Below are 27,386 nucleotides of genomic sequence, written 5' to 3'. Positions count from 1 at the left end.
ATTAATTTTTATATGCTTTAAAATATTTTTTTTTTCATTTTCTGCTGTAAGATTTAGGGCTTCAAAACACTGTATGTGAAGTTGTTCTATGATGCCGTTCATTCTTTACTGATGGGTTTGGAGCCCTTCCCTCGGCTTCGAGTTGGCACCTTCTGCAAAGCTCAAGGATTTCAAGTAGCTCGAGGCGAAGTCCTTGTCCCATGAGGCACCCTGAGTTACCTCAGATCTAGTTTGCCACTGCAGCTGATCTGAGGTTCCTGATAGCTCAGGCCAGTAAACTTTAAATACTCTACTATTTTTCAAATATTGTTGTTAGTTTTTTCACTATAGTTGATAGATTTTTAGGTTAGATATACTCTTAAAGCTTTTCTATAGCGTTCCTTTCCCTTTGTGCTGTTTCTTAGCTTTATATTTGGCCTCATTTTTTTGATAGGAAATTTCTGACAAAAGATATTGCTTATTCAGTCACCTTTTTCAATTTTTCTTATTAGCATAGTATAGTGTGATTATTTAGTGAATTGTAACTTTTTAGTTTGTGACCTTTTGTCATATTTTTATCTACAGCGTAGTATTTCATTAGACTTTACTTGTTGTTAAAATGATCTGTTTAATTATATTTTGTTTGTTTGCTTGTTAGCCTTTATTTTAGGTTTGTCTGCTTATCTTTTGCCTGTTTTGTATTCTAAGGCTTGTTAATAGTTAACCTTAGTATAAGGGCTTTTGTGTGTGTGTGTGTGTGTGTGTGTGTGTGTGTGTGTGTGTGTGTGTGTGTGTGTGTGTGTGTGTGTGTGTGTGTGTGTGTGTGTGTGTGTGGACACTGATAGCCTGGTTTTTATTAGCAGGCTAAATTTTTCTTGCTGTTTTTAGGTGTGTCCTCTTCTGTCATGGCTGATGACAAGGACAAACACCCTAAGTCAGGGTTTAAAAAATGACTTAAATGTTTTCAGAAGATGTTGGTTACAGACTGCCATGTGAATTGTGGATACTGCTTGGGTGCCTTGCACTTACAAGAGACCTGTGCTGTATGCCATTTCTTTTCCTCTACAGTTCTCCAAGAGAGAAAAAGGAAGTGTATTGATAGGGGTTTGTTGAAACCTTCCTTTCAGGAGGCTTTGAGTGACCAGGATGGATCTGTTAAGTCCTCAAAGTCCTCCAAGACTTCTTGATAATCAAAAAAAATCTAAAGAGCCTCTAACTTCGGCTCCGCAGGTCTCTGAGCAGACTGTCTTCCCTTTTCGGAGCCAGTCCCCAGTCTTGGAACCAGTATCTGAAACTCCTAGATCGCCTATTCTCCATTCGGTACCTTCATTCCGATCTTCTGGATCTTCTGTGAGCATATTTGATTTGGATGTGGATCGGGTGGTGTAGAAGCTTTTACAGGTACTTGCCTTTGCCAAATTATCGGCTCCAATTTAGGCGGCTTTGGAGCTGAAGACCCTTATGCCAGCCTTATCTGTTTCTCCTTCGAGCCGTACTTGTCCTTCGGAGCTGGAGGAGTCAGACCTGCTGATTGTGGAGCCTTCGAAGCAGACTCCTCCTCCTGTGTTTTCGGCTCCATTCATTCTGATGTCCTTAGCGCCAATCGATGACTCCAGGAGCCGACACTCTCTGGTCGGGTCAGGGGAGGTTAGTCGAACTGACTTGTCAGTTCCAACTTTGCCTCTCTTGGCTTTGGCTTGGATGAGCTCGGCTCCTACCTCGAAATCGGCGCCCACTGCCCTGGTGCTAGGGGTATCGACTGTTTCCTCAAATCTGTCGGTCCCTTTGGATTGGAGCAGAGGTGCCTTTTAAGCCATGAGGAGAGTTATGTCTCCCAAGACATCCTCAACTTCGGGTCTGACTTCTTCATCCCCTTAAGCGCCTGTGTCTGCTTCTGCCTCACAGATCCTTGCTAAGCACAGAGACTCAAAGCCTCAGGAAGCCCCATTGGGTGGCCCATGCTTATCAGAGACCTCCCCAGAAGCTCCCAGTGATGAGATTTCCAGGAAGAGCATGTGTAAGAGGAAACACTTGTACTCCCCTCAGGAGTCATTAGCATCTGACCCTGACTTGGATGAATCAGAAGAGTCCCCCTCTGAGGATATCTAATTTGCTGAAATACTGGAAATCCTTAGGCAGAGGGGTGACTGGCAGTCCACCAACAAAGGACGAGTCGGGCCTCCTGAAGGCTTTCGTGCATCAACCCTCCACTTCTTGGGTGTCTCTGCCCTTCGATGAGCTGATGCAGCTGGTCTCACGAAGGTCGTGGTAGTCTCTGGATACTATGGGGACTGTCCCTAAGAGGCCTACAATAAGTTCATTTCTGCCCCCTAGATAAATTTTTCTTTACAAATTGTGTGCCAGTTGATGCCATGGTGGTGGCAGCAGCCACCAAAAAGGAAATGTCTGAAACTTCCTCATCTATCCATCTTAACAGAAATTCCAGGATCATGGATCGATATGGGAAGTGCACGTTAAGTTCAGCAACTTTTGCTCTTCATTACAGCCGAGTGACACCTCCAGGTGTTTCTGCAGTTAACTCCTACTGCGCCTCTAGGTGTCAAATATTTCTTGTTTATATTTGCATTAATAATTCCAAAGCCATGCTACATACAATGCACTGGAATATTTTGCCTTGTAACATACATGATGGCAAAAACAATTAAATTGATATTTGACCTCTGTCAATGAGTATTTATTAGAACTGTAAAGTGATAACTTTATTTTTAAAGGCTGAAGCCACACCCACTAGGAGTTAAAGGTACACAGTCAAAAGAGCTATACTGGAGGGAATGAGTTAACCCATTTTACCAGACTACAAAGAGATCTCCTTAAAGAGTGTGGAGATGCTCTTCAGGGTACAGTAGCTGCAGGAACTACAGACAAAGTTGCCACCCAGCTTGCTATTCTCAGTTCAATAGTGAACTTGTTCATGTGCCTCATTTCATATGCAGCTGATGGAATGAGTAGGGCAGCGGGTACGGGAATTGCTCTTAGGAGACACTCCAGGATGCGCTTGTGTTCCTTCTCGGGGCCCTTTGTCATCCTTCGTGAATACCCCCTTCTATGGCTCATCTCTTTTCAGGCCTAAACTCAAGAAAACCTTAACCAGGTGTGAGCAGGACAGAAAGTCTGTGTGCCATCGGGGCCTGTCCCCCCCCCACCAGACCCTTCCCCAAGGGTCAAAGGGGAGGGAAAACATGGTTCTGAAAAGCCCAAGGAGCCTTTCACAGGACACGCATGGTGAACCCCCCTCCAGGGGCAGAGGGGGGGGTAATAATGGAAGATGCCACCCTTGCAATACCAGAGCGACAGAGATTACTTCTTTGGGAAGCCCTATCAGCACTCCTGAAAGGAGGCCCAACTGTCCTGCTCTGGAAGCAGAGCTTATCTTTGTACCCAAACGCCTGGCTCAATGGCAAATGACAACTGGGTGCAAAGCATCATTTCCAGGGGATACTTCATCTTCCTCGCTACAGATATCCTTCTCTTCACCAGTTCCTACACTTAGCTGCTCCCTTTCGAACTCCTCCTTTTCCCTGCCCTGCCCACTAGGGGGGCGCCTTTCTCCTTTCTATCTCTCTCCCTCTCCCTAAGCTACTGAGCTAACTTTGAAAACCTTTACTACCAAACATCTTATTTGTTCTCACTCCAACTTATCTGGTACTTTTTAGTGCTTACCTCTCAGGAAGCCTTTCTTCTTCTTTCTCCTGTATCATCTAACCTCTCCACTCATAACTTACCTTTTCTTACCATAGCTACCTGTATTTACTGATGGTTTCACTGCTAACTTCTCTGTCTTGTTCTACCACTGCTCGCCTCTGGGCTCACTCCGCTCCCCTACCCTACCCCCAAATCCCACCCACCCCCAGTGCATCTACAGATATACCTACCTAGACACACCCCCCTCCTGTTCCTCCAATTACAACCCAACTACAACTATCCAACCCGCTCTCTGTTCTCCCAATACCTCTTTCCATACCACACCCTTTCACATATGCCACTTAACTAGTCTAACAATACCACACCCACAACACTTGTACTAGTAACTATAATTAATATCTACCTTTACAATGTTTAAACATCCCACCCTAGCACTTAAACATACCATAATCATGTTCTCTCTTACTCTCACTCTATTATTAGCACACCTTACTACTTCCTATGAACAACCACTACTCTCACACCTTAACACACCACACAAACAAACTTCCTCCTTAATTCCCATCTACCCCAACCATCACATCAACATAACTTCAATACCTAGTTATCTATTACCCAAATATCATAGAATTACCCACATCAAACTTGTATACCCTAATCCCATAAGGATACCCCTCCCACATCGTAAATATACAAAAACTACCTACCTAACCCTTTTCCTCCTACTTAAGAATGGAGATATTAACCCAAACCCAGGCCCAACCGACTCCTCCTTAAATCAAACCAATAAACTAGACCCCATTGTTAACCCACTGCTTAGACAACCCAAAAACTCACCCTCAGTAGCCAACCTTAACATACATAGCATTAATAATAAAACAACTCAACTACATGCTCTCCTACAGTTGTACTCCTTTGATATTATTTGTCTAACAGAAACCTGGTTAAAACCCTCAACAAAGACAGTGAAATCATTCCGCCTGGCTATAACATCTTACGTCTCGACAGAGAATCATAAAAAGGTGGAGGTATTGCCATATTATTTAAATCCAACCTTCAAATAACCACATACCACCAAAAACCTCCCCAGGACTCAAATGCTGAACTTCTTATTACCAAACTAGAAATAAACCCAGTCAAATCAATCTATATTATCTGCATCTATGTTCCCCCAGGTAATAACCTTTCCACCATCGAAAAGATTCTATGTTGGCTATCACTAAACTTACCCCAAGAGATAATTATCTTAGGTGATGTAAACATAGATTGGGAATCTTGTAACAACAAACAACCTACTAGCCATATTAACCTTTATGGATTCTCTCAGACCATCACCTCCCCCACTAGAATAAATAAAGTTAACAAAAAAGAAAGTACCATAGACTGGATACTCACCAACAACCAACCCCATACCTATAAAACAGGAACACTCCCTGATGATATAAGTGACCACTTACTAACCTACATCATCAGGCTTAAAACCAACCCTCCTACCCAAATAATAACCAGAACAATCAGATCCAAAAAAACTTCAACGTGGAGATGTTTCAAAATGAACTAGAAGCATGCAACTGGACACCCTTAAAACATCTTCCACTAGATGAAGCTGTTGATGTCTTTAATACTAAGTTTCTAACTATCCTCAACTACCATGCCCCCACACGCTCCATCAGAATCGAAGCTAAACCTGCCCCCTGGCTATCAATAGAAACCAAACAAAAAATCACTCTCAGGAATAAAGCCTGGAACAAATCTCGTTTAACTAAAAACACCACAGACTACCAAAACTTTAAGCAACTAAGAAATGAGACCAAAAAATTAATAATGAACGATAAAAAAGTTACTACCTGAAACCACAACATTCTCCCCAAAACAATCCCCAAAAATTCTGGGCAAACATAAACCAATTACTACAGCCAAGTAAACCTGTCACACCCAACCCACAAGGCTCTGACATAAATAACCCCAACCAAACAGCAAATTCCTTTAATTCCTTCTTCATAGAAACTATTCAGACCTTAGCAAGTCAACTTCCCATCAAAAATGCACACATGTCAATGAGCAACCTAAACCCACCCCCTACTTTTCACTTCCAACCAGTCCCAACAACTTATATTCTCTCCCTTCTAAAAAAAACTCAAACCATGCACTCCCTCTGCTGACCTATTACCCGCAGAATACTTGCAATTAGCAGCTGAAGCAATAGCCTTACCAATCTCAATTCTGATCAACAGAATCATCACTGAAGGATATGTACCTAAACTCTGGAAAATCTCCCACATTATCCCACTCCATAAGGGTGGAAATTCTACTGAAATATCTAATTACCGCCCCATAGCCCTTCTTTCGCCCTTATCTAAGATCATGGAAAGGTGTATACACAAACAACTGCTTCAACATCTTCTCCATAATAACCTACTCTCTTAACACCCAGCACGGTTTCAGACCATCCCACAGTACCACCACTGCCCTCCTCTCCTTTACAGACACAATCAACAAAAATCGCAACAATAACACCCTTTCCTCAGCACTTTTCTTAGATCTATCCAAAGCCTTTGACATGGTCAACCACCAAATACTCATTCACATTCTCCAATCCACTTCAATTGATACCCAGTCACTTAACTGGTTTAAGTCCTACTTACAAAACAGACATCAAGCAGTACTCTGGAACTCCACTCTATCCTCCCAGCTACCTGTCAACATTGGAGTCCCACAAGGGTCTATACTAGGTCCTCTCCTATTTTCTTTATTTATCAATGACCTACACCTTGTGGCTCCCCAAGCCACATGCATACAGTACGCAGATGATTCAACGCTTATCTGTTCCGACACATCTGTATCACACCTTCACTCCCTCACACAACACATATTTAACTCTGTAGAAGACTGGTTTTCCCAGCACTGTCTACTACTCAACCCTAAAAAAACTAAACTGCTCCTCTTTACACCTTCAAGCAAATCTCCCCTCATTGATTTTACTATAACATCAACAAATGGCACACGTATATCACAAGAGTCAACTACCAAACTACTAGGCATTACCATAGACAACAACCTTAACTTCGATGCCCATATTAACAACACACTAAAAAGCATTAACAAACAAATAGGCTCTCTTTACAGAATCAAACCTTTCCTCACTCCAGAATCTAGAACAACTATAGCCCACTCCCACCTTATCTCATCCCTTCTCTATGCCTCCCCCATTTTTACCAAATTATCAAAAATAAATCTGTCAAAACTAGAAAACTCCTACCACAACATAGCCAGATTTGCCACAGGAAACCCTTACTGAACCCACCACTGTATTAATCTAAAACAACTAGGCTGGCTGGAATATCAACAGCAACTAAAAACTAACCAGCTTAGCATAGCCCATCAAATTCTTTATCAACCTGACAAAACCCCTATACTATCAAGACTGATTCACCCATACCACAACTTAAAGTCCCTGAGATCTGCACACAAACTTCTTATAGACACTGACAAGTCAAACAACAAGGCCGGAGACTCTTTTCTCAAACACTGTTGGAAAATATTGGAACCTGCTTCCCTCTGAACTCTCATCTATTCCCTCAAAATCTCTCTTTAAAAAGAAACTCAAGCTTTACCTCAAAACACAATGGCTGTGCCCCTGTACCAATCCTGACTAACATTACTTCTTGTTCATCTGACTTACTTCACCCCTGACTAAGTTCACTTTCCTTTCATCTTTTTTCCATTATCCCTCTCTATGTACATGTTTATTGCATACTTCTTATTGTCATGTTCTACAATACTTTCTTCACTCCATTACTTTTTATACCACTTGATTATTATTTTGTTATCATATTTGAATGTAGTTCTTAATAGTTTTTTACTTAGCATCATTAAAGTTTTATAAGTGGAGCTTATCTCCCCGGGCCTCTACTGAAAATGGACATATATCCAGCTAGACTAAGCCCGATCAACAAATGTAAAATAAAATAAATAAATTTTGCCACACCCCCTCCACCATCAAGGAAAATCCTGGGCGTTCCACCCAGTTACAGGGAACAGGCAACAGTAGAGGTCCAGTCGTTGCTAAGAAAGAGTCATCCAACCAGTCCCAGCAGACCAGTCAGGATCCGGAACTTACTCAAGATTTTTTTTAGTTCCAAAAAAAGACAAGGAACTGGACACCTATATTGGACCTCAGCAGACTAAACAAATCTGTAAAGAAAGAAGTTTCATATGGTCACACTTCAGTCAATACTTCCAATTATCTTTCCCTAAGAAGGGATGTGCTCGATAGATCACCAGGATGCATACTACCACATAAAAATGGCTAGGCCATCCAGGGATCATCTTCGCTTCTGGCTGGGAGCCAATCATTACCAGTTTCGAGCCCTGCCCTTTGGTCTCACTACAGCCCCCAGAGTGTTCACCAAATGCATGACCGTGGTCACGGCTCACCTGAGACCTATAGGATTCCAAGTGTTTCTGTACCTAGATTGACTCCTTACTGCCACCACCAAGCATCAACTCATTCAAGCCAGGGAGTTCACTCTGTCACACTGCAATCAGCTGGGCATTACAATAAACTCAGAAAAATCTGCCTTGTGGCCATCAGAGCATATAGTCTTTATCGGAGCGGAACTGGACACCACCACGCTAAGACTTCCTGTAGAAAGAGTCTTACTTCTCCGTCACCATGTCCGGATTCTAATATCCAAAAACAAAGCACCAGCATCAGAAATTCTGAAATTGTTAGGTTTGATGGCAGCAGCAATTCTAGCCATGCCACTAGCTTGTATGCACATGCAGGTACTACAATGGCTGTTGTTCACTCAATGGTCTTACCAAGAGCTTCCCATGTCTCACATGGTAATGATCACAAATTCCTGCAAAAAGGATCTTTAGTGATGGTTGACCTCACTTCATGTTACAATAGGATGCCCATTTGTGGTACCCCCTCCAGCAGCCACAGTGACCATGGACGCTTCCCTGATAGGGTGGGGGGCATTTTCAGGGAAAGACAGCCTAAGGCATATGGACCGATCAAGAGACACATCTGCATATCAATGTCCTAGAGATGAGAACAGTACTTCTGTCGTTGCAGTACTTCCAGGACACACTTCCTCTGGATACAATTGCCATTCAGATGGACAACATGTCAGTGGTCTGGTATTTGAGCAAACAAGGAGGAACCAGATCTTACCCCCTTTGTCGCGAGGCCCTCAGAGTATGGCAGTGGGCTATTTCCACCCAGCGCTTTCTGTTAGCAACGCACATCCTGGGGAAATCCATCGTGATAGCAGACAAGTTGAGCAGACCAATTTTGTTGCCCCACGAGTGGTCCCTCAAGACAGAAATAGTGGACAAGATATTCCGCAGATGGGGCCAGCCTTGCTGTGACCTTTTTGCCAGTCACAAACACCAAATGCAGAAGCTGCTTTAACCTTATCCCCCCCCTCTGGGAGAAGTCCCAAGGGATGCACTCATTCACGATTGGCCCCCCGGTCTCCTCTATGCATTCCCACCAATCCCGTTGATACCAAAGGTATTACAGAAAGCCAAAGCCCTGGGAAGGACCATCATTCTAATAGCTCCTTTTTGGCCTCGTCAGATTTGGTTCCCCTTCCTTTGACTTCATCTTTTAGAGGATCCCTGGATTCTGGACCCAGTTCCAGACCTTCTGACGCACTCGTTGGGGGTGCTTCATCCCTCTCTGCAGCCCCTGAAGCTGACAGCTTGGTTGCTCCAATTCCCGTCATAGCCAGGTTCCATAACCTTTGCAGTGAGGTGAAGCAAATTCTGCTATCATCTCATAAATCCTCTACGAGAAAGCTGTACCTCAGCAAATGCAAAAAATTTTCTATATGGGCCTCTAAAAACAATATTGATCCTTACCAAGCCCCTATGGCTTCTATTCTAGATTTCTTAACTATGACTTACAATAAAGGAGCTACAGAAGCAACAGTCCATGTTCAACTTGCTGCCATTTCTAACTTTCATCTGGGATTTGAAGGATTGAATGTTGTCACACAAATTATCCAAAGCCTTCCTCAAAGGGACCTTTCATATTAGACCACCTGTGAAATCTCCTTATTCTCCATGGAATCTAAATGTTATGCTTTCCTGCATAATTCTTCCGCCATTTGAACCAGCTTCCTCATGTGACCTCATATTTTTGTCATGGAAAGCCATCTTTTTAGTGGCTATTACTTCTACCCGCAGAGTATCAGAGCTTCAGGCCTTATCCATCAAGCCTCCTTATTTGATTTTCTATTCTGACAGTCTCTCACTTCGAACAAAACCCCTTTCTTACCCATAGTTTGCACTGAAACTACTCTCAACCAAATTATTGATTTGCCAGTTTTCTTCCCCAGCCATTCAAACAATTTAGAGTACATACTGCAGAAACTTGTTCACAGACGGCTCAGATTTTATTTGGATAGAACAAAAGATTTCAGAAAATCAGAGCAGCTTTTTGTTTCATTCTCAGATTCCAGGAAGGGTATGCCAGTGGCTAAAACAACTTTGTCTAAATGGTTATCTGATTGTTCACCTTTGCTTATTCAGCTGCCGATATGCCCTTGCAGCATACAATTAAAGCTTACTCAACCAGAGCAGTTTCTACATCATCTGCTTTTTCTGCCAGACTTCCTGTTGATAAAATTTGCGCAGCAGCCACTTGGACAAAACCTCATACCTTTATCACTCATTACAAAGTTGACAGGGCCTCCTTTGGATCCACGGTCCTGAGAAATATTTTCCCGTGAGCCATCCGAGGTTGATGGTGCTTGGGACGCTACCCATCAGTAAAGAATGAACGGAGAGATAGAAAACTTCACATAAAGAAGTTATGTACTTAACATAACGTTCCATGTGACTTGTTCATCTTGCCTTCATTCTTACCTCCTAACCCCTCCTGGGCTTTCAGAAGACCGAAATGCTAGATCCTTCCTGGTCACTCAACCTTTCTATACTTTCTCTCCTATGGAGTTATAGTATGACATATTATTTTACGCAGCAAACAAGATCTGAGTTAACTCTGGGTGCATCATGGGATAGGGACATGGCCTTGAGCTACTTGAAATCCTCGAGCTTTGCAGTAGGTGCCAACTCTGAGCCGAGGGATCGGCTCCGAACCCATCAGTAAAGAATGAAGGTGAGATGAACAACTCGCATGGAACGTTGTTAAGTACATAACTTTTTTTTGTTGACTTCCAGGCTGCACTCCTGCAGTGCGCTTATCATGCGAGTACTTTGTCTTAAAACTTTCTTTGCTACTGTTTCAGACCAAAGGGCCATCAGCGGAAGCTGTGGAAGGATGAGGAACGATGGGTGCATGATCGATTTCATGAGGATGAGCAAGCTCCTAAATCACGAGAGGAGCTGATCGCTCTTTATGGTTACGACATTCGGTCAGAGGTCAGTCCAGATGCAATAAGGCCACATAGAATACGGAAACCAAGGTAAACCTGTTTTTAGAGTCTGTGAGAACCAAGGTAAACCTGTTTTTAGAGTCTGTGAGACAAGTATCATTTTTTGATTTTTTTTTTTTTTTTTTTTTTAATGTGTGGAAAAGTTTATTGTAGCAGTAACCCAGAGCTGGGTGTGGGTAATGGTTGGCGTGGTTTGGTCATGAGGTCGAAGCCTGAGTGACCAAACAAAGTGAACTGTGGGTAAATTAGCATTACCAATACCCAGCCATGGGTTATTGCTATTATACAATGACATTATTTAAGAAAAAAAATTAATTTTTTTAAATATATTTGTATAACGGCAACAACATATATGCACAATCTATTCTATTTAAATTTAAAAGGTGCTTAACCCCCTCTATTGGGACAACTTTTAAAAGCAAGTAAAAAAACTCAGAACTTAATGGAATATATAAAATATGTATAAACAACTAAAATAAACCTATATATTTTTATAAGTTTAAATATCAATAAAAGGATACAGAAGTATGTAAATCTAATAAACTCATAAATTGGCAGCTCTCAATTTTAATATGGGTGCCAATGAAACATTTTCATTTAATCCTGGGGGTTTATTGGCTTCCAAAGTTGTCTGCCAGTAAACCTATCTATACTCAATCATTATTTCCCATGGTCCCCCTCTTGTATCCATGGGTACAACTTCCATCATAAAAAATAAAAACTTACTATCTTCACAACTCAGGGTATGTTTTTATAATGCATTTTTTGTCCCAACATCATAACAGTGCTCATAAATCCTTTTCTTAAGTTTACGTTCTGTTTTACCGACAAAAAAACATCACATACTTCACACTGTGCAAGATAAATCACTCCCATTGTGTTGCACTTAGCAAACATATTCCCCATAATAATTTTTTTCCTACTCTTAAGGTATCCCTTACCTAGGACAAATGTGTGAACATTGACGGCAAGCCCCACATTTAAAAGTCCCCTTCCTTTTATTATTGCACCTAATACTAAAGGAAGGAACAATTCTTAGAATCCAATAAATTTTTGATATTCTGCCTTTTCTAAATATAACTTTAAGAGGCCTCCCAAAAATATTCTACAGGTCCATTAAACTGGCAAACTTCTCCCATTCTTTTTCCATAATTTTTTTGATAATAGGAGCATCCCCACTAAAATTCATTACAAAAGCTCTCGTAAACACTTCTCCAGATCTGGTAACTTCATTCCTATCAGGATTTGACCCCAAATTATTCCCCGGTAGAGAGGGGAGTATTTATCTTGTCTTCCTTTCAACACCCCAGCCTTAACCTCTTTAATAAATTCAAACAGATAACCTTTTTCCCCTGAACAAATTTTCTAGCATTTCACATTCCTCAAAAAAAAAAAAAAAAAAAATCCATGTCTTTAGAGGTCATTCTACTTATTCTAATATATTGGCCTTTAATAATGTTTCTTTTTTGATGAAAGAGGGTGCACACTTTTGAAGTATAAATAAGAACTGGTAAACATCTCTTTCCTATAAACCTGTAAACCGTATATTTAAATTCATTATCAGATTTATGAATTTTTACATCTAAGTAATTCATCTGGTCATGACTAATGGTATAAGTAAATCTCAAAAATTCAGTAGTATTCGAGATATCTATAAATTGGCTCAATTGTAATTCTGTATCTACCCAGAATAAACATAAATCATCCAGGTATCTTTTATACAAACAACAGCTTGAGGCAAATTTCGAATTAAAAATATATTTCTCTTCCCATATGGACAATATAATAGCTTAAGTGGGGGCACAACTTGCCCTCATCACTACTCCCATTACTTGATGAAAAACTCTCCTTCAAAAAAAAATAAAATTATTTTTCAAAGCCAATGTATGGAATTTATCATTAGTCAACCCTCCTCTACTACTTAAGGCCTCTTTTAACCAATTCATCCCTTTCTCATGGAGGATCCCCGAAAATAAATCAACAACATCTGTAGTTACAAATATTATATTGTCTGTAAATAATTCTGCTTTAACATTCCTTAAAGTGCCATGAATCCTTTAGAATATCATTTTCCCCCAGCCATATATTTTTAAGTTTACTATTAAGATACTTACCCAAAAGTTCTGTTTTCGACCCTCCTATACCTACAATTGGCCTAAAATATCGTTCTTCCACATTTTTATGTATTTTAGGCATCCCTATTAAATTTAAATGGACTAGACTGTGCATATATGTTGCATTTTGTTTTAACATTTCATGCTTCAGTAGAATGCATTTTTCATTCATTATTATAGTTTTAGAATGTTATTCCATTAAATGAGTTTACTCATATGCTTCTTATTGGTATAACTTTATAGTTTATGTCTATTCATTAATTTTGGCTTAAATGCTATTGATTTTATTTTGATTGGTTGGGTTTTCTATTGGGTGTATTAATTGTTTTGTAATTGCATCTGAGGAAGTCTATAGACACGCAGTGAAGTAGTTAAGCATTTATGTGATTTTATTTGTATTTTACAGTCAAAATAAAGTACGAAGATATTTGGACTTGAGTTCACTTTCGTGTGGGTGCCTATTTACTTTTGTACTCTGGCCTCTTAATAGTACATCAAGACAGTAGTGTAGCTAGGGCGGGGCAAATGGAGTAATTGCACATACGTGGATAGACAGGTTACTGAAGGGGTCTTTTTGAGGTGTCATTTTGGTGCTTGTGCATATATACATGGACAGACAGACTACTGAAATGGTCTTTGGGGTTTTTTTATAAATTTTGGTGCTTGTGCATGCATACATGGACAGACAGACTACTGAAGAAATTGTTTGGGGGGTCATTTTTCATTTGGTGCTTGCGTGCTTACATGGACAGACTACTGAAGGGGTCCTTGTGGAAAATTATTTTGGTGCTTATGCATACATGAGAAACCACTGAAGGGGTCAGTGGGGGATGTTTCATTTTGGTACTTGTGCATGCATACATGGAAGGTCAGACTAGTGAAGGGGTCATGGGGGGAGGGATGTTTCATTTTGGTGCTTGTGCATACATAAATAGATGGGACAGACTACTGGAAGGGTCTTAGAGGGAATGTTTCATTTTGGTGCTTGTGCATGCATACATGGAAGGTCAGACTAGTGAAGGGGTCATGGGGGCAGGGATGCTTCATTTTGGTGCTTGTGCATAAATACATGGATGGACAGACTACTGAAGGGATCATTGGTGGGGGTGTTTCATTTTGGTACTTGTGCATACATACAAGGACGGACTATTGAAGGGGTTGGAGGAAATGTTTAATTTTGGTGCTTGTGCATACATTCCCATTCGCCAAAGAGCATACAAGTGTAGGGTAAAAGCAAACTAAGTTAAACTCTAGGGCATGAAAGTAACTCTGTCTCTATTATAACTGATTTGCTGGTCGTGTGGCAAGAAACAATTAGTGTAAAATAATGTGTATGGGAACCTATGTGGAACATATTAAATTTTAGCAGGAGATAAATAGGAAATGAAATTCTGATAAAATGTGTTTACTGTACTTGGATGTATATACAACAGTGTATGCCAGCATTATAAATACTTATGTGAGGCATCCACCATGGTTCGCAGTATCCTCTATGTAGGAGAACATGGATCACAGACTGCATGCCATGGCAGAGCTACCCACTTGACACTGTAGAAAGTGACTTTAGGTAATCTGGTCGTATTGACTACTGTCACTGAAAGAATGGGCAATGATATTTGCCAATGTTGACCAATTTCTGCCTACAATAAAGTACTGCAGCCCTGGGTTGGTAATCTGCTGGCTGGCCAGTGTTCAGTTGCCAAGTTTGGGTTACCTGGGATAGCTCTTTTGAGTGAACGATAGATATAAAACCAATCATCCTGCCAAATATGAACTAAGAATTGCTGTACTCAGTATAGATTCATTGACGGGAAGTAGCTTTGAAGTGGATGACATGATGGTAAGGAGGAGGCTGGACATTTTCTGTATCAAGGAGATAAGATCGAAGGGCAGTGCAGTAAAGCCACTTGGCTAGGATCCAGAGTCTAATACTCTTGGGCAGGGCAGACTAGAAATGTGTGTGAATTGTGGTAAGAGCACTGTCCAAAGACTGTGAGGTCTGTCATCAGACTTGGTGATACACTGAAGTCTGATTGCCACAAGTCGAACGATAGGGCACTATTCTCAATCTCAGCCTGTGCATTACAGCAGAGTTGTGATAGTGAGGAAAAGAGTGCATTCAGGTTGCAGTATTTGCTAGATAAAGCATAACAACATGAGATGGTGTTTGTAATGGGAGAGATAAATGCACATAGGACAGACAGAATGGATATGAAGACTGCCATGGCCCACATGGATGGGGCAACAGGAGCAAATGACAGGCCCTTCTAGACTTCTGTCTAGCAGATGGGTTGATGGTGGCCAACACATGGTTCACCAAGAGAGAGAGTTACAAAATCACATACAAGAGTGGCCAACATGCAACACAGGTTGGCATCTTCCTATTAAGTAAAGGGGATTGAGTAGAATCATTGATTGCAAAATCGTCCACAGTGAAACAGTTGGCCCACATCATAAACTGCTGACTGCCACAGTAAGCTGCAAACAGTGGTCAGAGAAGGCTCTAAGGTCAACAGAGACTAGGCTGAAGACCTGCAAGTTGATTTTAGAGGAAGGACAAGAGTTCAAGGAAATACTCTGGGCTCTAGCACCTCAAGAAGAAGAGGAAATAAGTGGGGTTGAAGAAGAATGGCAGCATCTCAAAACAGTATGTGTGAGGACTGCAGAACAGTTATGTGGCTAAGCCAGGTATGGAAATAAGGTACATAAGGAAACCTGTTGGGGGGAGTGCAGAAATCCAGGAAGTCATCAAGGAGTTCAGGAAAATGTGGGGATGAAAAAGAAATTGACCAGACAAAGAAGGTATACTGGCTGGCCAACAAAGAGGCAATGAAGAGCAGTTGTAATAGCAAAGGACAAGGCATCAGAGGCACTCAACCACTTTCTGTAAAGTGACTCAGTAGATGGCACAAAGAAACTATCAAGTTGCAAGGTCAAGACAGAAAGAAAGTCATCAGGCTCCCTTCATGAGGGATGCTAGCAACAACTTGTTCACCAGTCCACAGGACATCAAAGGCAGATGGAAGGAGCACTTCCAGAAGCTTCTAAATGAAGAAAACCTCACAAAAGCTGTACAGTCCCAGACACAGCCATCGATGAAAAAAGAGGAGGTGCCCACCATAGAAGAAGTAAGAACAACACTTAGGAAAATTAAATCAGGGAAAGCAGCATGCTCAGACGGGGTCATGACAAATGTGGTCAAGATATTGAGTGAATTAGGGGAGAAATGGCTCCTTAGAATTTTCATAACAGTATGGAGAGAGCGGCATACCCCAGATGCAAGCAGGCTTTTGCCAGTGTACAAGTCTGAGGAGACATTCATAACTTTGGCAATGTGGATGCATCAAAACTTCCATCACACTGCCTGAAAGTTCTGGAGAGGATGATTGATAAATAAGCAGAGTAGTAGAAAGTAAGATGGAAGATGAGCAGTTTGGATTCAGATCTGGATGCAGCGCAGCTGACCTAATATCTGCAGTGAGACAGATAGTTGAGAAAAAGCTAGAGATGAGGAAAATGTCCAACTTTGGCATTCCTAAACCTGGAGAAAGCATATGACAAAGTTCCAAGAAAGCTGATTTGGGCAGTCTTGTGATGGATCAAAGTCCCAGAAACATGGGTAGAATTAGTGCAGGCTATATACAAGGACACACTAATACAAGTACGACTGGTGTCCGGACTTGCACTGGGCTTCCTAGTAGGAGTAGATGTGCATCAGGGTTCAGCTCTGAACCCACTGTTGTTCATACTGGTGATGGACTACATTAGCAAGCATGTCAGGGGGCAGTTCATCAAAGCTGCTGCATGCTTCATAGTTCATAGATTCATAGGTTCATAGATTAGTACTAAGCTAACTGCCCTTGCGAGCCATTTTAAGCCTAGCCAATTAACCCTTGTGAAACTCGAACCTTGCACCTTGTGTTTGTAAGGCAAACACCTTAACCACTAGGCCACCCTCCCAACCATGCAGACTATGTTGGGATTGCCATAGTGGTTCAGGTTATGGTTGTCGTAATGGTTAAGGTGTTTGCCTCACGTAGACAAGGCACAGGATTTGATCTCACCTTTGAGAGAAACTGGCTAGGCTTAAAATGACCCAGAAGGACAGCTAGTCCAGTGTTTACCTATGAACCTATAGTAATGTGCATTACATGCAGGCTCAGAACAAGAACTGCAGCAGATGATAGGGGAATGCAGGGCAAAACAGAAGGTACACAGGATGAAACTGAGTACAGCAAAGCCAGTTGCAATGACGGCAAATAATGGAAATCAAAAGAAGTTGAGAATTGAGATAGAAGGAAAACCATGGAACAGGTTAGCATTTTTGAGTATATGGGAGGGGTGGTTGAAGAGAGAGGAAGTCTGAAGAAGTGAAAGCTAGAATCAGAGTTGTTCAGGGGGCAAGGCAGCATGGATGGACTCTGTGCTGCATTGATAAAGAACGGCAGTAGTAAACCTTTTGTTTTGCACTTACAAAAAAAATTCTGATATCTCATTCTAATTCGGATACACTCCAAACGTGACTTCAAACAGCTTCCTTCTGTCTGCAGTATTAGTAGAAAATGTCCAGGCTATTTCTGGTTTTTCAGGCTTGTATCTTCTTTGTTGCAGCATACCCTTCAGAACCACTGTTCCTGGCACATTCTCCACTTCCATTTGATTACGAGGGCCATAGCCATGATTGTTAATAGCACACAGAATAGTATTATTGCCTGTTAACAGACATCTGTGTGGAAACCATTTTCCACAGCATACAACACAACTTAGAACATATTACATAACAGATACTGACTGTTTACTAATCATGTTATAACAATATTTTCATCCATTTTTGGCACTCCTAGGGCAAACATCACTAATAATCTAATTAGACTGGGTGAAAGTTTTGGCTAGCCCAGATACAAGCTGACAGGGAAGAGCATGATCACCATTAACAACTGCCACTGATGTGGGAGGGCATCAGTATAGAAAATGAGTTCAACTGGCTAACTTTTATTGTACCTCCAAGTATAGTGTGAATGAGTTAAACAAATACCAGGAACCAAATGATATTATTGCATGAAAAACAAGGGTTTTAGTCGTTAAAAAAAACTGTTTTATTGCAAACATTAAGCACTTTCATCCCTCTTAATGGGGACTGCATCAGAATACAAACAAAAATAATACAAAAATAATCTCACATTTTATAGATCCAGTCAAGTACTGTTGGTTGATTACAAAATAATTAATTACAAAGTAACAATAGATGAAACTTAAATCTGAGCTGATGCATTAGCTATGATTTGCTGATGTAAGAAAACTGTTCCAGAAAACTTGGAAAAATCCTCCAGTCACAACAGAAGTTACAGGGAGCAAGTACAGACAACACTACCATAAGAGGTAAACAGCCCAAGGACATAGATTTCCTATGTTCCTGAATGCTCCTGATGTAATCATATTTTCAACCTGTCCTTCATAAGTTTTTTTTTTTTTTAAATCTGGTAAAGGAATTGTCATTACTGTAAGTCAGTAATATGATACATTGGGTCTATATTAAATAAATGAAATGACGAAAGAGTGAACGCTCTTTCATTGACACGTAAAACCCGAAATCACAAAACAGCGAAGTTACAGAACAGCTACCCCCCACCCCAGGAAAAAAAATCACTGGGCCGTTCTCGGGACTTTGTTGTTTCCTCAACTGTGGTGCGATTTCTGAGTTGGTATATTTAAGTAGGGTGTATGTGGGGGGCACAGCCCCCACTTTATTTTGTCTTTATAATTTTTTTTTTTTTTTTTTTTGAACAGTGATTTTTTTTTCCCTGGGGAAAGAAATCACTGTTCCGTGACTTCACTGATGTTCTTCGTGTTTCACTGTTGCAGTCATCACATTTGGGTTATTTGCTTGCAGTAGCCCTCAGTCGTCATGATTATCAAAGTCTTGGGTCCTGTGTCGGTTACCGTCTCATCTTCCATGATGTCAGGTAGGGGTGTAAAGCATGCAGCCGACGCCATTACATCAGTCTTTCTTGCCGTGCGGTGCCTGAAGCAGAAGCAGTTCGCAAGTGCCGGTCGGCCGACTCCTGAAATTTTTGTTTTCGAGTTTCAGAACCGAAGTCTTCAACTAAGCTAAGTACCCCGTTGGGGAACCTTTTTCTTGCTCTAAACCGATGTCAGTAAAAGTTAACAATTGTATTTTTTGTGGAAAGCAAATACCACATAAAGATTTTCATTCGTACTGCATTTCTTGCTTAGGCCCAGACCACAACGTACTTCGCTGTCGGTTTTGTGCCCTATTCAAACCTCGAACTATTCGTCGTCTGTTCATTTACGCTTCTAAATATTTTGGTACTCTGTTCAATTATCCAGAAATGGCTTCAGTAAGCCACCCGACTACAGACATTCCGAAAAAATGCAAAGATAAAGACAGAGACGGATCGTATAGGTCCAAAGCTGCCGACGACACTTCTTCTAAGCTAGTCGCCATTTCGCTTGTACTCAGTGAGGTGCTTTCGCAGCCCCTGATACCTGTTACTTCAGATTCGCAGGCCTCTACTGAGACCCATTCAGAGTCCGGTATGCCGCAAAATGCTTCGACTGTGGAACCTGCTGATGTCTCTACCATGGATGGGTCCAGTGCAGCTGTGCAGGCACCGGCTTCTGAGGGTGTATTCAGGCTGACTGACTTGCATATTAAACCAATGCCATCTTCTTCTTCAAGGCCTAAAACTCGATCCATGCCTAGAAAACCGATGCCCAGACTGCATGGTCAGGCCCCTATGCTAAAAAACAAATAAGAATGGCTGAAGACCTTATTACTCTAATCAGGGGAAGCCACCCTTCCTCCTCTAAGAGACCTAGGACTGATTTCCTTCTGATTCTTCTGATCAGGTCTCTGAAATTTCTGTTTCCACTGATGACCAGGATTTACCCTTATCTACCTATGAGGATTCTGATGCAGAGGACTCCATTCCCTCTGCTTCCCTTCCAGAGGATTTCTCTTTTGGTGAAACCTTGCATACTGTTAGGGAGCATTTTCGCTGGGAAAGCCAGGATTACTCTGACTCCAAAAAGAGGCTCAGGGGTTTCTTACTCCTGCCCCAACACAGGCTTTTAGCTGTACCTCATGTACTGGACATTGTTGATGATGCCTTCTCGGAATCTAGCCTGGCCCCTGATTCTTTACCTCCTGCTACCAGAAAACCTGATAGGTATTACAGGGTTCCTGACTCTCACAAGTTCCTTTTTAAAATTGCTACCGCGGATCCTGAGACCATTTCACAGGGTCCCAAGGGCTTTAAGGCTACTACTGCCAAAAATCATACCCTCTCTGTGATAGAGATTCCAGGGTGCTGGATAGATGGGGTAAGAAGGTATACACTTATGCAATATTGGCCATTAGGGCCTTAAACTGCCAGTTTCATATGTTAAAGTATCAGCAACATATTATTGGATTGCTTAAACAGAAAATGATGTTGATTCCTGACTGTGCTGAAAATAAAGCTTTACAGGATTTAATGCATTCTGCTGAACAAGTTGGAAAACATACTTTGCAATGTGGTTTTGATTCATTAGAGGCATCTTGCAGGGCTGCTGTCACTGGTCTGTATTTAGAAGGCATGCTTTGCTTCAGGAGCATTCTTTGCCAGATCATGTTAAGGCTAAATTGCTGGATGCTCCCTTAAACCAAGACAGCCTGTTTGGCAACAAAGCAGAAGTACTTAAAAAGATGGAGGAAAAAGCTAAATCTACACAAACTGTTAAAGATTTCCTGTAAGTACATCCTCCCAGATTTAGTAGGCATTGGCCTTGTAAGAATTGGTCCTTTCCTGTCTCTTCCAGGTCTTCTCAGTCCAAACCCAGAACCAGCAGGGCACCCAGCCTTTAGTCCCAGGGTACGCACAGGACTAAGCAGTGAGGGGCTCCCACTTCCAAATCAGGGAGTAGTAAGACTTCCCGCTATGGTAAGCTGTCTCAATGACTTAACTTTAAAACTTCCAACTACTTCTCAACTGACTGCTTCTTTAGGGGGAAAGATTGCTCTGCAGGCCAAAAACTGGGAACTCATTACCCAGGACAAATGGGTTTTAAATATAGTTTCCCAAGGATACAGATTTCACTTCCACACGTTACCAACCCCAAACGGTTGGCCAGATCTACCCCCAAATCAGTGGGCAGAGGCTCAAAAGCAAGTACTCTCTCTCTCTTAAGCATAAAGGCTATTCAGACTGTACCAGAAGAGGAAAAGGAACAAGGTTTCTACTCAAGACTCTTCCTGGTACCCAGAAAAGACAATTCATGGCATCCTGTCATGGACCTTTCCATCTTAAACATCTGTTTGGTGATTCCAAAATTCACGATGCTAACTCTTCACCAGTTGCTTCCTATGCTAGGCAAAGATGCCTGGTTGGCAACACTGGATTTAAAGGAAGCCTACCTGCACATCCCAATCAGGGAATCTTGCAGAAGATGCCTACACTTCAAAGCAGGCTACATGCACTATCCGTTCTCTGCACTGCCCTTTGGCTTATCTACTGCACCCAGGGTATTCGCAAAGTGCCTAGCTCCAGTCATTGCATTTTGCAGGCAAAGAAATATTCAAATATACCCATTCCTGGACGATTGTCTAATTCAGGCAGAAAGCCAGGACATACTTTTGAATCATCTGGCATTTGTACAAAAGGTGCTAACTTGTCTGGGGTACACCATAAACGAAAATAAATCACATCTGGTACCCTGTCAACAAATTATATTCCTGGAAGCAAACTTGAACACAACTTCCCAGATGGCTTTCCTCATGCCAGAGAAACAAATTCATTTGACAACTTACTTCAAACTAATGGCCACAAAGACCCTGCTATCTGCAAGGCAAATACTGCAAGCCTTGGGGTTCATATTCTCCTGCATTCTGCTAATTCCATATGCAAGACTGCATATGAGAAAACTACAGTGGGCTCTAAAAAGCCTATGGTGTCAACATTCTCAGGATCTAGAAGCAATGATTCCTATTATACCTTGCCTACAGTTAGAGTTCCTTTGGTGGGCAGAGGCCTGCCACCTAAACAAGGGACTACCATTCACTTTACCCCCTGCCACCCAAACCCTAACAACAGACGCATCAGACTGTGCATGGGGGGCTCACCTGGCAGGGAAGTGCATTCAGGGCAAATGGAACCCAAGTCAAATGCACCTGCATATCAATCAAAAAGAAATGTTAGCTGTACGGAACGCTCTGACAGCCTTCAAGGACCACATTCTTCCAGGACAATTAACAGTGGTGTTGTCCATCTTTACCATTATGTGATACATAAACAAGTAGGGGGGTACCCATTCTTACCCCCTCTGCAGACTAGGCATGGCTCTGTGGAACACAGCCCTGAGCTACCAAGTGCATCTACAGGCTCAAGTCCTGCCAGGAAAACTAAATACATTGGCAGACGAGCTAAGCAGAAATCTCGTGGACCCACACGAGTAGAAACTGGAACCAAATACTTTCAACATGTTGATAAACAAATGGGGGAGCCCAGATATAGACCTGTTTGCCTCCCCCTAGAACTACCAGTTGGACAAATTCTGCACAAGGACTCCTCACAAACAAGCTTGGAAAGTGGATACTGTGTCCTTCAGCTGGAAAAGTCTATCAGTTTATACCTTTCCCCCTCTGCCTCTCCTCTCCAAAGTACTACTAGAGATCAAACAGGACAAACCAAGGACGATACTGATTTCACCAGACTGGCCACGCCAACACTGGTATACTGTCTTGCGGAGAGTTTCATTGCTGGCTGCATGGCACCCTACCCTGCTGTCACAATAGGAGAGCCAGATTCTGCACCCTCAGCTTCAAACCCTGAACCTGGCAGCCTGGCCAATTACCTAATTTCTCCATTACCATCCCTCAGTAAACAAGTGTTGGATGTCATTTTGAAGACAAGGAGGCCTAGTACTAGAAAATCTTATGCTGAAAAATGGAAAAGATTCTGTGCCTGAAACCAAACTCAAGGGATGGCCACAGCAGCGCCCAACTTAACTCAGATTCTTCAATACTTAACTGAGATGCTTCACAAGGGCCTTTCTTTTTCCTTCATCAAAATTCATGCCTCAGCCATTTCTGCTCATTACAACACAGAACCACCCCTCTTTTCTCATCCACTGCTCAAGCAGTTCCTCAGAGGGACCAAAAACTCAGGAGCGCCCCAACTCCAGCCTGGGACCTTAACTTTGTATTGGAAAAACTCACTCTTCCTCCTTTTAAGCCGGCTGCAAGTGCAGAGTTAAAATTCCTTTCTTAGAAAACGGCCTTCCTTTTAGCAATCACTTCAGCAAGAAGGGTATATGAATTACAGGCCCTTATGGCAGTGGAGTCTTTCATCATCTTTCATGCGGACAGGGTGTCCCTCAGGACCAATCTCTCCTTCATGCCCAAGGTGGTATCCAGTGTGGCTCTTAATCAGTCCATTCATTTGCCAGCCTTCTTTTCTAATCCACAGAACAAAGGGGAATGCATACTGCACTCCTTAGATGTGCACAGACAACTTAGATTTTACTTGGACAGGACTAAACCTCAAAGGAAATCTGAACAACTACTGGTGGCATTTGCTTCAGGGGCAGAGGGGAAGGCTATTTTCAAGCAAACCATTTCTAAATGGATAGGCCATTGCATTAATTTCTGCTATAAGCACCATGGAAAACCTATCCCACAGGGGATTAGACCCCACTCAACCAGGTCTGCATCTACCTCTACAGCCTTTCTCAGAGGTGTCCCTACCAGGGACATCCTAGAAGCTGCAACCTGGAGTTCTGTACATACTTTCACCAAGCATTACCATTTTCCAATATTCAATAAGTCCAGAGCTGGCTTTGCCACTGCAGTCTTGCAGGGCCTTATAGCTGGTCCTAATGCTATCTAAATTCCTCCTCCCATCCTTAGCTTTGGGAATCTACCCAAATGTGATGACTGCAACAATGAAACACGAAGAACATAGTACAGTTGTGTACACTTACCATAAATGTAGATGTTGAGTGTATTCACTGTTGCAGTCATGTTTCACTGTTGCAGTCATTACACTTGGGTTATCCTGCTGGCAGGCTACCCGCAGTCGGCCAAAATTCCAAAGTCTAGGTCCGGCGTTGGTTGCTGTTGCCTCTTCCCTGACGTCAGTGCGCCTGGGGTATAAAAGATGCAGCCGACGCCATTTTCTTCAGTCTTTATTGCCGCACGGTGCCCGAAACAAAAGCAGTTCGCAAGTGCCGGTCAGCCGACTCCTGAGATTTTCGAAACTAAATTTCAGAACTGAAGTCTTCAATAAAGCTAAGTACCCCATTGGGGAAACTTTTTCTTACTCCAGACCGATGTCAAGTAAAAGTTAACAATTGTATTTCTTGTGGGAAGCAAATACCTGATAAGGATTTTCACTCTTACTGTATTCCTTTCCTAGGCCCTGACCACGATGTTGCTAGTTGTTGGTTTTGTGCTAGATTCAACCAACACACTATTAAGGGTCTGTTTGATTTTGCTTTGCATTACTTTGGCAGAAGATTTAACTACATAATGCCGTTGGAACAACCGATGACCGGAATTCATAAAAAACGCAAAGACAAAGAAAAGGACAGGCATCCGAGGTCCAAAACTGACCAAGCCTGTTCTAGGCCAGTCGTCGGTTCGCCGGTTCTCAGTGAGGCGCTTTCGCAGCCCCTGACACTTGCTACCTCAGAGCCACAGGCTGCATCCGACTCCCATGTGGAGACCCCTAGGCCTCTGGAAACTCAAGGTATTGGGCCTGCGGAAACTATTCCCTCAGATGGGTCCGGAGCTGCCGAGCAGGCATTGGTTTCTGAGGGTGTTTTCAGACCGTCACAGCTTACTATTAAGTCCACTACAGCAGCCAAGGCAAAGTCAAAAACACCACTAAAGACAAGGAAACAAGTACAGCATTCTCCTGGACAGTCATCCATGCCAAAGAAACAGATGCTTAAAATGGCCGAGGACCTAATTACTTTGATCATGGGTTCCCATCCCCCTCCTGATAAAAGGCCTAGGCAAGACGCTGACTATGACTGCTCTGACCAGGATTCTATTTCCTCTGATTCCTCTTCAGATCAGGGATATTCACTCCTTCCCTATGAGGACTCTGATGCAGAAGAATCTATACCTTCAGCCTCTCCGCTTGAGGATTACTCTTTTGGGGAAACCTTGCACACCATGAGGGAGCATTTCCATTGGGAAAACCAGGATTATTCAGAATCCAAGAAAAGGCTCAGAGACTTTCTTTTATTGCCTCAGCACAGACCCCTGGCTATCCCCCCTGTGCTTGATATTGTTGATATTTTCTCTGAATCCAGTTTGTCTCCTGATTCTTTACCCCCTGCACCAGTCAAGTCAGACAGGTACTACAGGGTCCCAGACTCTCATAAATGTCTTTATAGAAACCCTGCTGCTGACCCAGAAACAATTTCTCAGGGTCCCAAAGGGGTTAAGGCTTCCACTGCAAAAGATCCTGTCCCCTCTTATAGGGATTCCAGAGCTCTGGATAGATTGGGGGGGGGGGGAGTTTACACTTCTACTACTTCAGCTGTAAGGGCTTTAAACTGCCAGATGTTCATTGTGTTACACTGCTGCAGTCATCACACTTGGGTTATCCTGCCGTCAGGTGGTCCCGCAGTCGGCCAGAGTTCCAAAGTCTTGGTCCGGCATCGGTTGCTGTCGCTTCTTCCCTGACGTCAGTGCGCCAGGGATATATAAGAGGCATCTGACGCCATTTTCTTAAGTCTTTTTTGCTGCGCGGTGCCCGAAGCAGAAGCAGTTTGCAAGTGCCGGTCGGCCAACTCCTGAGATTTTCAAATCGAATTTCAGACCAAAGTCTTCAATAAAGCTAAGTACCCCATTGGGGAACCTTTTCTTGCCTCAGTCCGATATCAGAAAAAGTTAACAATTGCATTTCTTGTGGGAAGCAAATACCTCATAAGGACTTCCATTCTTATTGTATTCCTTGCCTAGGCCCAGACCACGACATCACAGGTTGTCGGTTTTGTGCTATGTGTAACAAACGAACTATTCAACGTCGGTTTGATTTCGCCCGACATTACTTTGGTAGGAAATTTAATTATACCATGCCGTCGGAGCAACCGACAATCGGAATGCATAAAAAACGCAAGGATAAGGACAGGCAGCCGAGACCCAAACCAGACTCCGAGGCCTCTGCTGGGCCAGTCGCCGGTTCTCCGGTTTTCAGTGAGGCGCCTACGCAGCCCCTGACGACCGCTGATTTAGAACCTCAGACGGCTTCCGATTCCCAAGCGAAGATTACTAGGCGTCCACAGCCTTCATCTTTAGCCCCTTCCGACTCCAGGGCTGAAGGAGATTCCGGTGCATTTGAAACGCCTTCAGTTGCAGAAGGTGTCTTCAGACCGACTACACTCGCAATGAAATCCTATGTAAAGTTGAAAACTCCTTTAAAAGCAAAAAAGACTGTACAGCAGTCTCCAGTACAAGGCCCCATGCCTAAGAAACAGATGCTTAAGATGGCTGAAGATTTAATTACCCTAATCAGGGGTTCCCATCCCCCTCCTGATAAAAGGCCAAGACAGGAGGAGGATTACACTTCCTCTGACCAGGTCTCAATTTCCTCAGATTCTTCTGAGGAACAGGAATACTCTTTTCCCCCTTAAGACTCTGATGCTGAAAAGTCTATTCCCTCAGCATCTCCCCCAGAAGATTACTCTTTTGGGAAAACTTTACATACCATGAGGGAACATTTCCACTGGGAAGGCCAGGGTTACTCTGATTCTAAGAAAAGGCTCCGAGAGTTCCTTTTACTACCCCAGCACAGACCACTTGCTATCCCACCCGTGTTAGACATTGTGGATGATGTTTATTTAGAATCTAGCCTAAACCCAGACTCTCTACCTCCTGCACCAGCCAAACTAGACAGATACTACAGAGTCCCTGACTCACACAAATTCGTATATAAAAGCCCTGTTGCTGACCCAGAAACCATTTCCCAGGGTCCCAAAGGGGTTAAGGCTTCTATTGCTAAAAATCCTTTACCCTCTGAAAGGGATTCCAGAGCTCTAGACAGATGAGGAAAGAAAGTATATACCTCAGCTACTTAGCTATGAGGGCCTTAAATTGCCAGTTTCACATGCTGAAATATCAGCAATACCTGATGTCTCAAAACAAAAAATGATCACACATTCAGAGCAGCCTGATTTCAAGGAAACGCAAGATTTGTTGCATGCAGCT

The 27,386-nt window shown here is 42.5% G+C and overlaps 1 protein-coding gene across 1 annotated transcript in view; it reads left to right on the top strand.

The window, feature by feature from the left end:
• The window catches only part of CASC3 (CASC3 exon junction complex subunit), a 1,214,789-nt gene that overhangs the window by 225,737 nt on the left and 961,666 nt on the right, over positions 1–27,386 (top strand). The window contains exon 5 of the mRNA XM_044054937.1: positions 10,908–11,084. Within this exon, the coding sequence (XP_043910872.1) occupies positions 10,908–11,084 (177 nt within the window). The remainder of the gene's footprint in view (positions 1–10,907; positions 11,085–27,386) is intronic.

The sequence above is a fragment of the Protopterus annectens genome, chromosome 13.part0 (assembly GCF_019279795.1).
Source record: "Protopterus annectens isolate FY-2018-M chromosome 13.part0, PAN1.0, whole genome shotgun sequence".
NCBI lineage: Eukaryota > Metazoa > Chordata > Ceratodontiformes > Protopteridae > Protopterus > Protopterus annectens.
This window is presented reverse-complemented; position numbering and strand designations above follow the sequence as displayed.